A 15113-nucleotide genomic window follows, 5' to 3' on the forward strand; every position below is an offset into this window, starting at 1 on the left:
AATGTAAACAGCAGGGCTGGAATTTAAGAGATGACTCCAGAAGTCTGGGTCCTACATAGCTCAGTGTAATATCAGATATTTACCAACCACATGAGGACAAGCAGGTTTGCTTACAGGCATGGAAAATGAGGATTCCTAAGAAAAACCCTGGATCTCACTACAAATTCCAGCCTTAAACATTCAGTGAGGAGAGGAGAAAAACAAACAAAAAACAGACACCGTGTTGTACTTTTTTTGATTTTATAGAATTTTTACAATATATTTCTCTTCATTTGCATATTTTACCCACATCTGTAGCTTTCTTTTTACATGTTGAACTGAACTGGAATAAATCTAAAGGTCTGATATATTTTAAACAACTGATAAAAATTGCAAAGTAGTAAACCCGTAAGAAAAGAAATTATAAAACTCTCGTTTTTAAGTGTTTAATGAAAGCAAGTCAAATGTATCATTAGGAACAATATGATTTGTTTTAAACACATCATAGGTGATTCAGGCAGGACAACTTTTTTAGTTTTTCTTATATTAGGCACATTTTTTTCAGCATACCTGTTTTCCAGACAGTTTTATACAATTCAATATCATCATTCACATCCACTTGGAACTTCTGCATAATTTTTAAAATGTGATTGATCATGAATATTCATTATTGGTATTCTATTCCTCTTTCTTTAGAGCTACCAGAAGGAAAAAAAAATAATCAGTGTTTCTCGTCTGTTAAAAAATCCATAATTAATGATTTGAGTTATAAGGCAGCAACAGATTCAGTGTCAACTCAGGTCACAGTCCTTCAGTTCCATCTAGTGGGTAGAAATTATATTTAGTGGACACTGTTCCTAGACAGTTCCTTCAGGGCAAGATGACTGACTCATGAGGCCAGTCACTGCTGGTAGAGTAAGTTGAGTGGTAATGCCTAGCAAGGAATTCTGGCCACTCCTGTGTCATCCTTGCAGCCTCATGTCTTCATCCAGAAAGCAAAAGGACAGTCCAACAGAAAAAAAGTGACTGTGACAGAGCTGTGACAGGTTCTATGAATGGTTTATTTACAGTCTTCATCCCTGATGTGAGAAAAGAAAAATCCTTCTTTGACTGATGGGCAGATGCCAGCACAGCAGCCCAGTGCAGATCCTGATTCCTCAGCCATGGGTGCCCATGGAGGCAGTGATGAGGAAGTCCTCCTGCTCCAGAGAAGCAATTTCCAACCTGTCCCATCCACATGGCTCCCTAGCATCAGTTTAGGAACATTTCCTTTGGTGGAGAACTCCCTGGCCAGGACCTGTTCCAGCAATGAGGAGTGAAGCAGATGAGGTTCCCCAGGATCCCTGACAGCCCTGCAGGGAGGCTGCACACTCAAACACCTTGATCTGTGCATTAAAGGTACACCAGAACCTTGATAATTCCCTTCCCATCCTGATGTCTTTAAGGAAATCAATTCATGATGCTCAAGGAGACCTTTCAGAGCAGCATCTCTTTGCTTCCTTTCAGTCTTCCACAAATACTACACTTCTCCTGAATCCTGGCATTCTCATTTGCTAAGAGAGCCACTCCATTCCTGAAAGCATGGTGCTTCTTGGTCTTCAGTTTTAAGTCTTTCAAGCAGAATAATCCCATTCTGATTCAAGCATTTGGCTGAACAGAAGTCAAAACAAAACTCTACAGCACAAGAGGCCATCAAAAAAAATCCAAGGGATGTATTACTGCATGTTTCCCTCTCAGAGGGAGATTGGGCCACCCTTAAACTCCAGCCCCAGCTGAGAAGACCATCAGTTCAGAGGATATTCCCAAAGCACAGCTCCTGTGCACTGGTATTTGGGCACCACTCAAATTTGGGACAAGCAGGGTCAATAAATACATTTCCTTCTGACAGAGCCACTGCTTCACACAACTTGCATTCAGTTACTATCAGAGCTTTTGGCTGTCTTTTTTTCCCATTCTCCAGTGTTGGGGTGAAGAAGCAAAGAAGAAAATATCTAGCATTAAAAGTAATCTGAATTTATATTTGACAAGACCAGCTCTACAAACTGTGCAATGGTGCACAAAATACACCCCCAAATCTCTCTGTGTTCTTTTTGACTCTTTGGAAAGGGAATAACCAATGTAGCTGTGCAGGAAGAAAGCCAATTTATTGCAGCATAGAAGGTCTGCAATTCAATCCATGTTCACTAAGAGAAATGTGGTTATTGCTCTGTAAGATAAGAGTGGATTGATCATTAACCCCACCCTGAGTGCTGGGAGTCTGGGTTCCCAACATTGCCAAGAAGGACCTCCTAAACCACTAATATCAGAATAACTGAAGGAAAAAAACATTCTTCTCATAATTTCTTGTAAAGGTGTGATTTTTCAGAAACATATTAGTTCTTCAGGTCTTCATATCACCACTGCCTTGTGACTGAAGGCCAGCCTTTGCTCTCTGCACTACAATAATGGGCTATTAGGAATAATGCATTGGAGATAAAGCAAGGCAAGAACAGGTGACCCAAAGAACAGGAGAAACATAAAGCTCTTGCACGAGGATGCTGTGAAACTGGAATCCTTCAGCTGCTTTGCAAATCATCCACAATTTGTTTTACGACCTGTAGTTTAGTAAGAATTGCAATCCTTTTCCTTGGGAAGCAGCCTCCAAAGCAAAAATGACAGGATTCAAGCATGGACCATTGCTGCAGCAGGCACCAGATTGTGATTTGCCTGCTTCACCCTGAAGATGTACAACAGATGCTGCTGATGGCATCACCCCAAGTTCAGCACTATTTTCTGAAGCTGACACTTTCATGGATCAAGTTTCCTCAGGAGCAGACGATACAAACGTGGGGGCCTTTCATTCTCATACTTCAGCCACCTTCTTTCCTTTACTTCCTCTGAATAAAAAACAATATTGTTCTGTTTACTCTAACATGCTACAATATGTGCATACATAACTGTAGGACGCATGAGTTACTTCAGGATGTGCTTTTTCATTGAAGTGAGCTGTTACTTTTACAAATTCTACATCAAGGTGGAAGGAAGGAAGAAAGGCTGCAGAGTGCTCATACACTGAAGCTGAAGGAACTTCTCCTGAATGGAGTTAAGATGTTTGTTCCCATGTCCTATGGACAAACTACTCTATCCCATGCACTCCGGCCTGAGCCAGTATTAAACATTCCAGAAACTTGTTGATTTGTTTGGGTAGTTAATGGCAAGACTGATAGCAGCAATGTTTTTCAGGGCCTAGAAGAGAAAAAAGGAAAACAAAGTCACACCAGATATTCTCCTCAAGCTTAAAGTGTAAAGAAACTGTATGAAACTGAACAGCAAGAGAAACCTGAAATCATGGACTGCTTTGGGTTGGGAGGGATCTTAAAGATCATTTCATGGACAGGAACACCTTCCACTGTCCCAGGGTGTTCCAAGCCCTGTCCAACCTAGCCTTGGACACTTCCAGGGGCAGCCACAGCTGCTTTGGGAACCCTGTGCCAGGGCCTCAGCACCCTCATGGGAAGAATTTCCTCCCAATACCCTAGAAAAGCATTTGTGCAGAGTTCACTCAACTTTCAGAGGCCTGTCAAGGTACTGTAATGACCAAGTACATTAAGATCTTGTTTATAATCTCCACAGGGCAATGGGAAATCATCCAGGGTCTGCCACAAAGATCCCAAACCCTCCCAGCCCTGGGGCTGTGCAGTCCTACCTGTGCTGTGCAGCGATGAAGATGATCTTCAGTATTTAAGGCAAGCAAATACTCCTGTAGAGATCCAAGCTCCTGTGGCCAGAAAACATGCAATGAACAGCAATGTTTCCACCAAAGGTGATATTCTACTAATTAACATTAAAATGCTAATCATTAGAGTCCCAAAGAACCAAAGGTATCAGAACTGCACACCAGACTCTCCCAAACTAGAGCACAGTTTGATCACAGAAATGAGCTCATGACACTATTCATATTTAAAGTTCAAAACCAGCTCTACAAAAACCACATGCAAATACCTTTAAATTAATTATTAAACCAGAATTGCTCTCAGAATAAACAGTGGCTTTAGGGACTTAATAGTCATGACTATCACTGAAAGCCCAATGATGGATAAGGTAACAGAATTCCCCTCTAATTAGAACTTGCTGCCACACTTCATAAGTGAAAGTTGTTAATGTTTCTGTAGCTCTGAGGGATAAAGGAAAACTGAATTTTGTGTAAAACTCTGTCATTCCCAGCACAGAGGAAAGGAGGGATAGAGACAGGAATTGCTTACAGTAACTCTGTTTTCTGTCACAAAGAAGAGCTCTGCCAGTGCACGATGAAGAGGAAGGAGGATACCAGGCTTGGCAGAGTCGTGACATGAGTTGTTTTCCATGTGGGTGAAGAGCTGCCAAAGTGGCTTCAATAAGGTGAGGTCACAGTCCCTGGGAAAAAAAGTAATTTAAATGAAATTGTGATGCAATAGTGAGTAACCACTATGCCCTTTTCTGGGAATGGGAGGGGAAACCAAACCAAATCAAAATCAAGAGAACAAAACCATACATTTGTGACAGTTAACAATAAAAAAAAAACTTTGCTAAATGCTCTTGAATCTAGAAATAATCATGCCATACATACATAAGCTTAGGGACACATATCCCTTCTAAAACTCAATTACAGGCTTAGTGGTACAACTAAAAATAATAATTTAGAAGCTGTTTACTTTACAGAGAAACAGATCATCACTTCACCATGTTATTATTTCATCCTTACCTTAATTCTGCAGTACAACTAATACAAAGAGAATAAATTTCTAGAAAATTAATTGAGATCTACCTTTGTCCTAATTTGTGATTTTTTTCTTAATAATGACACTTTAATTCATTAGACTTCTTTAAAGGCCAGCAAAGAGAGTAAAACATTCCTGCTATCAAAGCAGAAATGATATCAAAGCTATCAAGCACTGTAAATTGCATCTGACAGACAAATGAACAAAACAAAATCATAGGGGTTTTTTTTTTTTTTTTTTGCTTGAAAACAGTATCAGTTTAGTGCCTTTTTGGTGCAGGGGTGGAGCAGTGCACTCACCCCTGGCTGCTGCACTGCACTATCTTGAGGAGCAGGTGGATGGCCTTGAGGCGCTGGTGCCCCGTCTGCCGACACGCCACTCCCACCTGCCACTCCCAGATCCTGGCCAGGGGCAGCTGAGGAATTACCCTTTCCTCACACAGCATCTGCTTTAGAATCTCAAACCCTGGGGAAAAAAAAAAAAAAAGAAAATTCAAACAGCTGTTCGGTTTTGTAGGGAGACATTTTGTTCATATAGTCAAGCATTGCAAGGAAGGAATATTGGATTAAAATAGCAAACAAAAATCTGAGATAACTCTAAATTACATCCTGACATGGCAACTCTTTCCTGAGGCAAAACTGACATAAAAATTGGAAAGAATCATATCCAAAATTAATTTTTTGCCCAAATAAGGCAAACAAAACACAGGCTCTCCCTATTATGACATGCAGTAGAGTTTTGCTGATAGCAAATAATCCATCAGCCTCTATTTCATTAAAAATATTTAAACTCTGGAATAAACTAACAAAACCTCTTATGCTAAAAAATTAGACCCAGAACCATCTTATTTTAATGGATTCCCACTTTGGAAAAATGCAATTACCATTATTTCTGTTTCCAATTATGGCATCTTGGAGTGTTTACTAAATACTCCGTGTAATTACTATCCTATAATGAGATTTTGCATGCAAATTACATTATTATAATTGTAACCTTCAAGTCTCAGTGAAGATTTTGTGTTTCTACCCCAAAATCACAGGAAATAAGAGACATCAGTTGAGTTTCAACTTGAACTGATCATGTTATAACTGATCACATGAAAAACTGATCACGTTATTTCCAAGACACTGAATGCAAATTCTAACTCAAGGAAAAGGGATAACCACAGGTCTCTCAAAGCTCAGCAAAATGACTAAAAAAGGCCCTTTTCAATACATTCTGAGCATCTCTTACCTGTCTGAAACCTGCCCAGATGACCTGCTGTCACTGTAAACTTATAACCCCACTCAGTGTTGCTCATGTCAGAGGTAAATCTGTAGTAGAGGGTGTCTCCTGTGTGCAGGGAAGAAGAAAGCCAACATTACCATCTTCTGAGTTAGTTTTGCCATCTCAAATACAACTTAAATGAAAAATCTGAATGAATTAATCCTAGATGTCTTCATTCAAGAGAGGTGGTCTTTTATTTTTTGGTAACTATGAAGCACAAAAAGAGGAGGCTGAAGCAAAACCCACAATAGTTTCCCCTGTCTAAAGATACTGGATAGGAAGGATAATGTCTTTTACATTTTTGACAACTAAATAGAGGAAGTTAAAGAAACTCCATATTCTCCACATGTAACTTCACTTTTCCAATAGTGTTACTGGATGAGTTATGATTTATGAAACAAGAACCCCTGTGCAGGCAGCCAAGTTCTTTGCAACAACACTTGAATTCATTGGACAAAAAGTTTAAAATATTTGAAAGTATTGTCAGAAAATTAAAATGAATATTTTTACTCCAAGGAAGAAAAGAAACTTAATCACTTTTAATAGAAGGACTATCAAAACATTTGACCACTTCACAATCAGGCAAAAAACATTCAAAAGGTTTTGGCCATTGTAGCATCTTCACCTTCAGAGATAAACCTGGTAGGTGGCTGTAATGCTACACAAAACATCTTCTTACCTACTGTGCTCTATAATATTAGAGCTGTTAAAATAATTTTCTGCCCCTTGGAAAAGCCTTTCACCCTGGGACAAGCAGGTTAGGTTTCATTGGGAAGCAGAATTTTCAAAGTTTCATGAACAAGAAAAATTTTGAAAATTCTTTTTTAGGATTTAGAATGAAATATCTATAAAAGAATTTCCCTTTTTATCATGAAATGGAGAGAGTGCTCTCTCCTACTCATAGGAGAAAGCCCTTCAATCAAATGAAAAGCTCAGAAGCCTTCAAATGTCTGGTTTCAGCTAAAACCTGCTGGAATCAAGAGCCTTAGTCCAGACAGCCTTGGTTGGAAATGAATTTCCACAAGGTGAAACTCCAGTTTCACAGCCAAAGCTGCTCTAAACAATGAGCTTCGAAGTTCAGCTCCTTGGCAAACCTCAGCAGCTCTTAGGGATGAAAGAGAAGACAGATAGAAGTTCACAAAAATCTAAAATATTTCTACAGAACACACATCTGCTTTTAACCAGTACCTTGTAACCCAAAGCCAGCACTTGTAACCCAAACTGGTTTGCTAAGAAAGTTCCTAAATCTCTTTACAGGTGCTGGCAGTCCTTGAAGTCAAGAGCTTCCTGCAGTGCCCAGTGCTCAGCGGGTTAAGATCAGAAGCAGGGGCTGTGCAGTCCTTGAGCTCTCTGGCATTTGCTCCTCACTGTGCTCTCACAAATGTGCTGAGAGAATCCAGAGTGCAGCTGGCAGTCAAACCCTGGGTTTTTTCCAGCTGTGCTCTGTGGCACCAGCTGGAGCCAAGGTGCTGGCACTGGCTCTCTTTGCTCAGAGCAGCAGCAGAGCACAGAGACAGAGATAAGCATATATTTTCTTTTTTTAAATTAAAAAAACATGCTTCCTGTGGAAAGTAAGACAAGGCATAAACAATGTCAGTGAATATCGTGCAGAACAAGGACTGTGTTGGAACAGAATCAAGATCAAATTTGTTTCCAGTAGCTGAGTGCATGCTTTGACTGAGTGGTGGAAAGAAAAGGTCACAGCACAACAACAGATAAGGCACTTTGCAGAAACAAATGCAAGAGCAGCACGTCAGAGCAAAGAGAGTGGCACAAGGAAAGGACTGGCCTTTTCCCTATACACCTCAGGATATTTAACTCATCAGGAGTTTCTCTGAGGAGCCCCCCATACCCTGCATGGCCTTGAGCAGCCCTGCTCACCTGGAAGCTCGAAGTCAGTCCATTTCTGGGGGGAGCCACTGAAGCTGTGCCGGTCCTGCTGGAAGTCGCTGCTGCTGGACATGAGCAGCTCATCACAGCCCTCCTCTGTGTTACACTGTGAGTCAAACTTGATGGAAAGGTAGATAGCACCAGGAATGTGAACTTTATCCTGAGAAATAAACACAGCAGCTTTGTGTCCTGTCACACCGTACTGCCCACAGCCCACTGAACTTTCACTGGATGGAGTACAGTGAACTTTCACAATGGAGGTAGCAAAAATATTACAGCATCTCTGTGAGGTTTTTTACTTTGATATTTTTACCCTGAGCCAATTTAACAAATGTAAAGCATGGCCTATTGTTCACATTAGCTGTTAAGCATGTAAAATGAATTGTCAGCAATGCTCTCCTTTTTTAAAAGCAGTAATTGTTGCTGATATTGATCTCACTGCCAGAACCTAAGGGGTTATATGCATTTTAAAAATGAAAATCAGAGGAATCAGAGCAGCAGGGAAATTAAAAATCCCAAGACTGCCCAGAGGCAATAATTACTTACCAAACCATATCAGAAAAATGCTATCAAACAGTATCAAGAGAAGAAAATCAGAAACTATTTGTGTCAGAGAAAGAGTCTAAAATGATAAAACCAAGAAAAAAGACACCACTCCTACTTTCATCTAACAGCACAAGGGCCAACTGGAAGAGGCCAACTGAAACAAATCTTTGGAAGGAAGGGTAGAAACATTTGATCATTAAGGCCTTGAAACCATTTACAGATCTGATCTGCTTCAAACACACGCACAGCAAAACCATGTAAGTTATTCACTTTTCATAGGACTGAATTAGAATTCCATGAAAGTGCCTGATTGAACACATTTCTTTGCAGGGCAAGGCCTGAGCTATCTGACATCAGCCTTTTCCAAGGAAGACTGAGCAGATTTCACAGGTGCTTCAAGCACAGAATTCAGTCCCACAGATACCCATGTGGAACTTTGAGAGGCTTCTGCTGCACCCCCTGGGTGATGCCAGCTTCAAGCCATGCCTGTAACCCCTGCCTGCCCTACCTCAAAGTTGGTGTTGTTGTTGTAGGGATGCTGAGATTCCCTCATCTGCACAGCCATCCCTGGCTCCTCCATGAACTGACAGGCTGTCAGGGCCATGGTCCCCAGCATGCTCTCCTTGCACCCATGCAGCACTTTCTGCAGAATCTGGGGAGGAGAAATGTCATGGAAATATAATTTGCTGTCAAAAGAACATTTACAACTGTACATTCAGCCATGTCCAGCCACACAGTATTTTGGAAGAGGGAACCAAGGTACCAGCAAGATAAATTCAGAAATTCTGCCTGCAAGTGTCATCTCCATAAGCACAAAAGATTTCACTCTGTCTCTGTTCTAGATTTTTCCTTCTTTATTTGATAAAAACGTGATGGATATTGGCTGTGTCTCTTACACAACTGACTAATCAAGGCTAATCCATAAAGTAATTAACAGGAAAGTAAAGCTGTAATCAAGTGAGATAAACAACTCTGTTAACACTCTAAACAGGCACCTTTACCTTCTATATCTACAGGCTTTGATTTTAATAGAACATGTCATCTATTTCAGCCTTCAAAAACAAAAAAGTACAACTCTGTACATAAGAAGAAATGATAAAGTATCAATGAGATGGCTGAAGTTTTGAAAGCAGCAGATGCAAGTCCTGTGCATTTAAAACTACCCAAAAATGCCCTTTATTCTATCAGGACACACTAAAAATAAATCAGAACCACTTGAGTCTCCCTTTTTCTTATTTTTATAACCGTGCATAAATGCCCTGAATCCAGGAATTCTGTTACTTGAGGCCCTTTCATGTCATCAGAGCAACTCATTAAGGCCATGTCTTCATCTACCATCTCCCAACTCCTCCTACAAAATGCAATCCACCAGCTCAGGCCAGCAGGTTCATCTCCAAATCTGCCAAAAACTGATTTCTTGGGAAAAGGAGTTTAAAAAACAAAGCAGCATGCAGAGTTTCCTGGATGCACTCTGCACATGCAGAACAGCCTAAGACAAAGGCTAGGCTTTTGCATTTAATATGCCTTAATAGATTTTATTCTATCAGTTCATCCTGCCCTTTTCTGAACCCATAAAAACACCCTGGGGCAACAATTTCCATGACTTTCTGTGTCAAGAGCCTGTTCTTTTGGTTTGTTTTGGACCTGCCACTTATTACCTTAATCTGACACTCCTTTGTTTTCTTACTGGGAGGGCCAGTGAATAATACTGGCTCTTAACTTTTGCATGCTATTTACTGCTTTAAACCTCCAGAGAACAGATTTTTCCATTACTCCTTCTCCCTCAATGCCTCACAGGGGAAAGATCCAGAAGGAAGAAAACCAGCTGGTTCTTCATGCTGAAATTATTTTATGGCTGTAATAATCCCTGCTATTCTTCTTTAGGCCTCTTCCAGTTGTACTGCATCTTATTTTAATTTTTTAATGAGATGAGGGAGCCACTGCAGTCCAAAAAAGTGCACAGTATTGGTTCAGTGGCATATCAATGCCTTCTGCTTTATTTTTCATTCCCTTTTTGAAGATTCCCAGCACTTGATTTGCTTTGACTGCTGTGAAGCCTTGAGCTGACACTTTCATTACAACATTCTATTGTAATTCCAAGATCACTTCCACCAGCAGCTCATCAGTGGAGTAGCAGGTATTACAATATAGACATTGAGATCTAAGAAAAAGCAGCTTTTAAAAGGCACTGCCAATTTTACCAATTTCTCTAGATTACCAACTATATTGTCTATTTTCAAACCAGACTGCCTATTTTACCAGTTTCTCTTTCATAACTGATAGAGTTCTCTCTGCACAGCTCTTTTTTTCATTTTCTCTTAACAAGATCAGCACATCAAGACACTGACAGATTCCAACTGTTTTTCAGAACTAATTTAAATTTCGGAGTTTCAATTTAGTTGAAAAAAGGAACTGCAAGTATTTCTGTTAGTCAGAGTCTCATGGCATGTGGGCACAGGTTTTGTTCACATGTCTAAGTGAAATCCACTTACTTTTTCCCATAGCTGCTTCTCCTCCAGCTGCATCAGCATGTCCAGGATGTATGTCATATGGGCTGGGCCACTGAGATCTAGGATTTCCTCATTTATTGCCACATCATCAGGCCACTCAGCTAACAAGGATGCCAGCACATGCCTGGCATAGAGAACTGCAATAGCCTCATTGACACGGTACAGGTAGTCCCTGACAGCCTTTTTACTCCTGGAGTCCAGCTCCTTGTGCAGGAGGATGGAGCTCTTGGTGCGGCGCTGCTTGGCATAGCTCAGCTGCAGGTCACTCTCTGTGTTGGTGATGAGTTTCTGGGCCACAGGATTGGTTTCTTCTGTTGCTTTATCACACAGTACAGGCTTTGACTGCAAGAAGAGGAATGCAAGTTTGAAAACAGGCTGTTAATAATTTATTGTTATGTTTGGATATCTGAGCGGTCAAACTGCAAGATGAATTTAGAAATGAATTTGGCAAAAAACCCCACAAAAGTAGGATCTCTCACACAGCTAGAGATTTCCTGAGAAACACTGTTTATGTCTACACACCTCACTATACACTGATGCATTTGTGGAAACAGCAGTCAGAATTCTAACCAGAAGTGTTGACTGAAATTCACCTACAGAGGTAAAGCTGAAATGAGGCAAGCTAGGAGGGACTTATGGAGATCACTTGCTCCAAATTTGACTTAAGGCTGAGATAACTTCAAAATCAGGGCTTTGTCCAGTTAAGTTTGGACAATTTCCAGGCATGGGTATTTCACAGCCTCTGTATGAGCTGTGGAAAGGCCTATTTTTTTCCTTATAATTCTGTGAAACTGCTTCAGGAAGCTCCTTCCCCTTTGCTATGCAACTGATAAACAGCTGTGCTGGTGACACCTCATGGCCAGGAGTGAGCCCTCAAAATAAAGCAGAACTGTGGGACCCTGCAATTGAAGGCAAAACCCAAAGCTTGCAAGTGTAGTGTCTACTTCACAAGATAAATTCATTGCTTCCTTGTTCTGCTGAATTTAAGATAACAGTGATAAGCTAAAACAGTAGCAGGGCATGGGCTTACAGCAATGAGATACAATCTCTCTTGTGTAAGGGGAGGAAATTACAGCCTGCAATCACAATTTGTTCTCCTGACCTGGGAATCAAGTTCTTTCACTTCCTTAAGGACAGAATAACAAGGAAGAAATACTTGCTTCTTCTACCTGCTCATTCATTTGGACATAAAACATTGATAACAGATTATTTCAGATGTATAAAAAAAATTTCTCAGGCATGAATGCCAACATTGATTATTTTCCAACTGTTCTGTTTGTAGAGGTGTCCATACCAAACAGGGTAAGATGATCATATCTGTATCCACTGCCTTGGAGCTCTGCTCCTCCAGCCTCAGGCGTTTGCTGGGCTGCCACTTCTGAGCCAGCGTCCGGATCCTCTCATCTGTTGTGATCACATCCCCATCAAACCTTCACACAGGCAAAGAAATCAAAAATACACAAATGTGTTTCCAAAGTAATGCAAACTCAATTAGGGCAATTAAATGTAAATTAAATCTTCCCACCTTCTGTTTTGGAAAGATTAAGCTCTGCCTATTTTTATCATGTTAACTGTTCCCCTGTTCTAACGAGCCAAAGGATTTAAATGTTACAAAAATCACTCATTTCTGTGAGAACATGGTGTCTCTGTGAGATGCTCTGAGTACCAGAAGCCACATGTGAGCTCCTGACTGTTCCTCAGTTCACAGAATTTAGAGCCATAGTGGATCTTCATCTGGGAGCTACCATAGAAAAGAGCATGTGATGTGTTTCAGAAGATGGTGACTTGCTTCCATAAATACAACTTAGCAGGACTTTATTTCCTTACTTTTTCACACATGAAAATCAAATCTTATCCTTGGAAGAATTTCTATCCAGCACTGAGAGGATTTCAGATTTTCACCCACCAGTTTCTCTGCTGGACCCAGAACTTCACATACCTCTTTTGAACTTCCAGGAAAAAAGATTCTGTTCTTTTCATCTGCAGCTCATACATGGCTCGAAGGATGTGGAGAGGTGCATTAAGTGCATCATGTGTCATCTGAGCAAGGAGCAAAAAGAAATTAAAAAACCCCAAAAATATATCAGAGGGGGAAAAGAAAGACTGAATTTCATTAAGGATGAGCTAAGCATTATTTCCCACTTTGTAGGCAGAGAATTAGTTAACTTAGTATCTGGATTAATAATAATGAGAAGCAATTTAGCAAAACACTGTATAATGATTTTGTAGCATTCATTAGTGTAGTTCTGTTTTCTCTAAAAAATGATGCATGGAAATCACAGACCCATACTCTATAAATTTAGAAGGAAAACAACCACATGAATTACCAAATGTTTTATGCAACTAGCAAATGCACATTTACCCAAAAGCAGATAAAGTAATTTAAATACCAAGAAGCAAATTTTGGTGGCTTCATCCAGGCCCTCCAGAGGATCAAGTTTGTTCTGCTCCAAGTCAACAGGACCAACAACAGGCTGCTCCACATCCTGATCTTGTTCCCTGTCTTCCAGTTCAGTATCCTCCTGTTCAGCCAGGGAACTGATATCTTGCTTTGAGGAATACAGCATTATTGACAAAATCTACACAGAAAAAAGGTAGCATATGGTGTGACAGCTGCAGGTATTAGTAGTTTATTTGCAATCAGCATCTTAAAGGAACATTATCAGACCTGGACAGTGCTTAACACATGCTATTTTATAAAGAAGCACACCTAAAAATAAAAAACCAACCCCAAAACACAAACCAAAACCATTTCCCACTTCACTAATGAGTCACACCTTCCATGCTGCTGCAAAGACAACTTCAGTGATTAGCTGAAAGTGCAAAGGAAGTTGAGAAAGTAATTATTTAACCATTTCAGTACATCAAAGACTTTAAGGTTCCAAGACAAAAACAGAGCAAAGGTGACCATCACAAAATACCAGTGATGGCCCTACACACCCTGCTCCTTTGAAAACAGCCCTCTGGCTTCTCCATAGTCCCAAAGATGAATTAAAACAACTCCTGCCTAAGATAAAACAGAACTAACAGTTGAACCACACTTAATCTTTCAGCAATTAACAACCACTGTCAAAGAATAAGCCCATGTGTGCATCCCCACCTGCACTGCAGCAAAACCTTGTGCAAGTCATGCCTTTCTTTGAGATTATTTTCTAAATTGAAGAATGGAATTTTCAAAAACAGTCTAAATAAAAATGCATAAAACAATCTGAGCAGGTGAGTAATGTCTCATCCTGCAAATTGTTTTCCAAATAAAATCAGATTAGTGAAAATCAGCTCCTGCTTTAAAGAATTTAGTCTATTATCCACAGGATTACGATGGGCAGAAGGAGGCAGATTCAGGGATACAGTAAAGTGAACATTGTTTTAGAGACTAATTAGGGATAATCCTGAGTCCCCAGGAGGAGAGTGTACTGCCATAACCTCTCATGCCACTGGCTGAAGCCTGACTTTTTACAAAATGCCACTTTTCTTACCTCCAAGTCTCGCAGAAGCCAAGTCTTACTGAAGCCAGTTCCTTTGCTACACTTCTTCACTAGAAGTTTGAGTAAACCAGACTGAAGAAAGGCAGACTGGATCTCCTTAAAGCCATGAATCTGCACACACAGACACACACAAGTAAATAACTGAAAAAGGAACAATGCATCACAGTGCTTGAGAGGCCTTGTCACACAGCCTTGGGTGAATTTCCTGCCCAGAGGAATTACATTGGGAATCTTTTCCTTGCATTTCCCTAAAATAAAATCCCCACTTGAAATCCCTCAAGGGTATAATCTGTGAGGTGCACAGAGCAGAAACTGAGGAAAAGGAAAGGGGGGAAAAGGAAAGGGGGGAAAAGGAAAGGGGGGAAAAGGAAAGGGGGGAAAAGGAAAGGGGGGAAAAGGAAAGGGGGGAAAAGGAAAGGGGGGAAAAGGAAAGGGGGGAAAAGGAAAGGGGGGAAAAGGAAAGGGGGGAAAAGGAAAGGGGGGAAAAGGAAAGGGGGGAAAAGGAAAGGGGGGAAAAGAAAGGGGGGAAAGGAAAGGGGGGAAAGGAAAGGGGGGAAAAGGAAAGGGGGGAAAAGGAAAGGGAAAAAAATGGAAAATTTCCTCTTCAAATACTTCAGGAGTGAGAAAACATTTTATGGAGTGAAGCTCACTTATCTCTAGGAATTTCCTCCTGAACTCTCCTGAATGGCTGGCCCCCACAG

General features: G+C 40.6%; 1 protein-coding gene across 3 annotated transcripts in view; it reads right to left on the minus strand.

Annotated features, from left to right (window-relative positions):
- Positions 1-223: 223 nt before the first annotated feature.
- ZZEF1 (zinc finger ZZ-type and EF-hand domain containing 1) overlaps positions 224-15113 on the minus strand; it is a 59571-nt gene continuing 44681 nt past the window's right edge. For all 3 annotated transcript variants that reach the window (XM_054646734.2, XM_077188870.1, XM_077188869.1), the window contains exons 44-55: positions 14404-14523; positions 13318-13506; positions 12867-12967; positions 12222-12357; positions 10910-11269; positions 8926-9069; positions 7863-8031; positions 5949-6047; positions 5015-5180; positions 4221-4371; positions 3665-3736; positions 224-3204 (exon numbers count right to left, since the gene is read on the minus strand). In XM_054646734.2, the coding sequence (XP_054502709.2) occupies positions 3130-3204; positions 3665-3736; positions 4221-4371; positions 5015-5180; positions 5949-6047; positions 7863-8031; positions 8926-9069; positions 10910-11269; positions 12222-12357; positions 12867-12967; positions 13318-13506; positions 14404-14523 (1782 nt within the window). In that variant the 3' untranslated portion in view covers positions 224-3129. The remainder of the gene's footprint in view (positions 3205-3664; positions 3737-4220; positions 4372-5014; positions 5181-5948; positions 6048-7862; positions 8032-8925; positions 9070-10909; positions 11270-12221; positions 12358-12866; positions 12968-13317; positions 13507-14403; positions 14524-15113) is intronic.

Source organism: Agelaius phoeniceus, chromosome 20 (genome assembly GCF_051311805.1).
Source record: "Agelaius phoeniceus isolate bAgePho1 chromosome 20, bAgePho1.hap1, whole genome shotgun sequence".
NCBI classification, from domain to species: Eukaryota; Metazoa; Chordata; class Aves; order Passeriformes; family Icteridae; genus Agelaius; species Agelaius phoeniceus.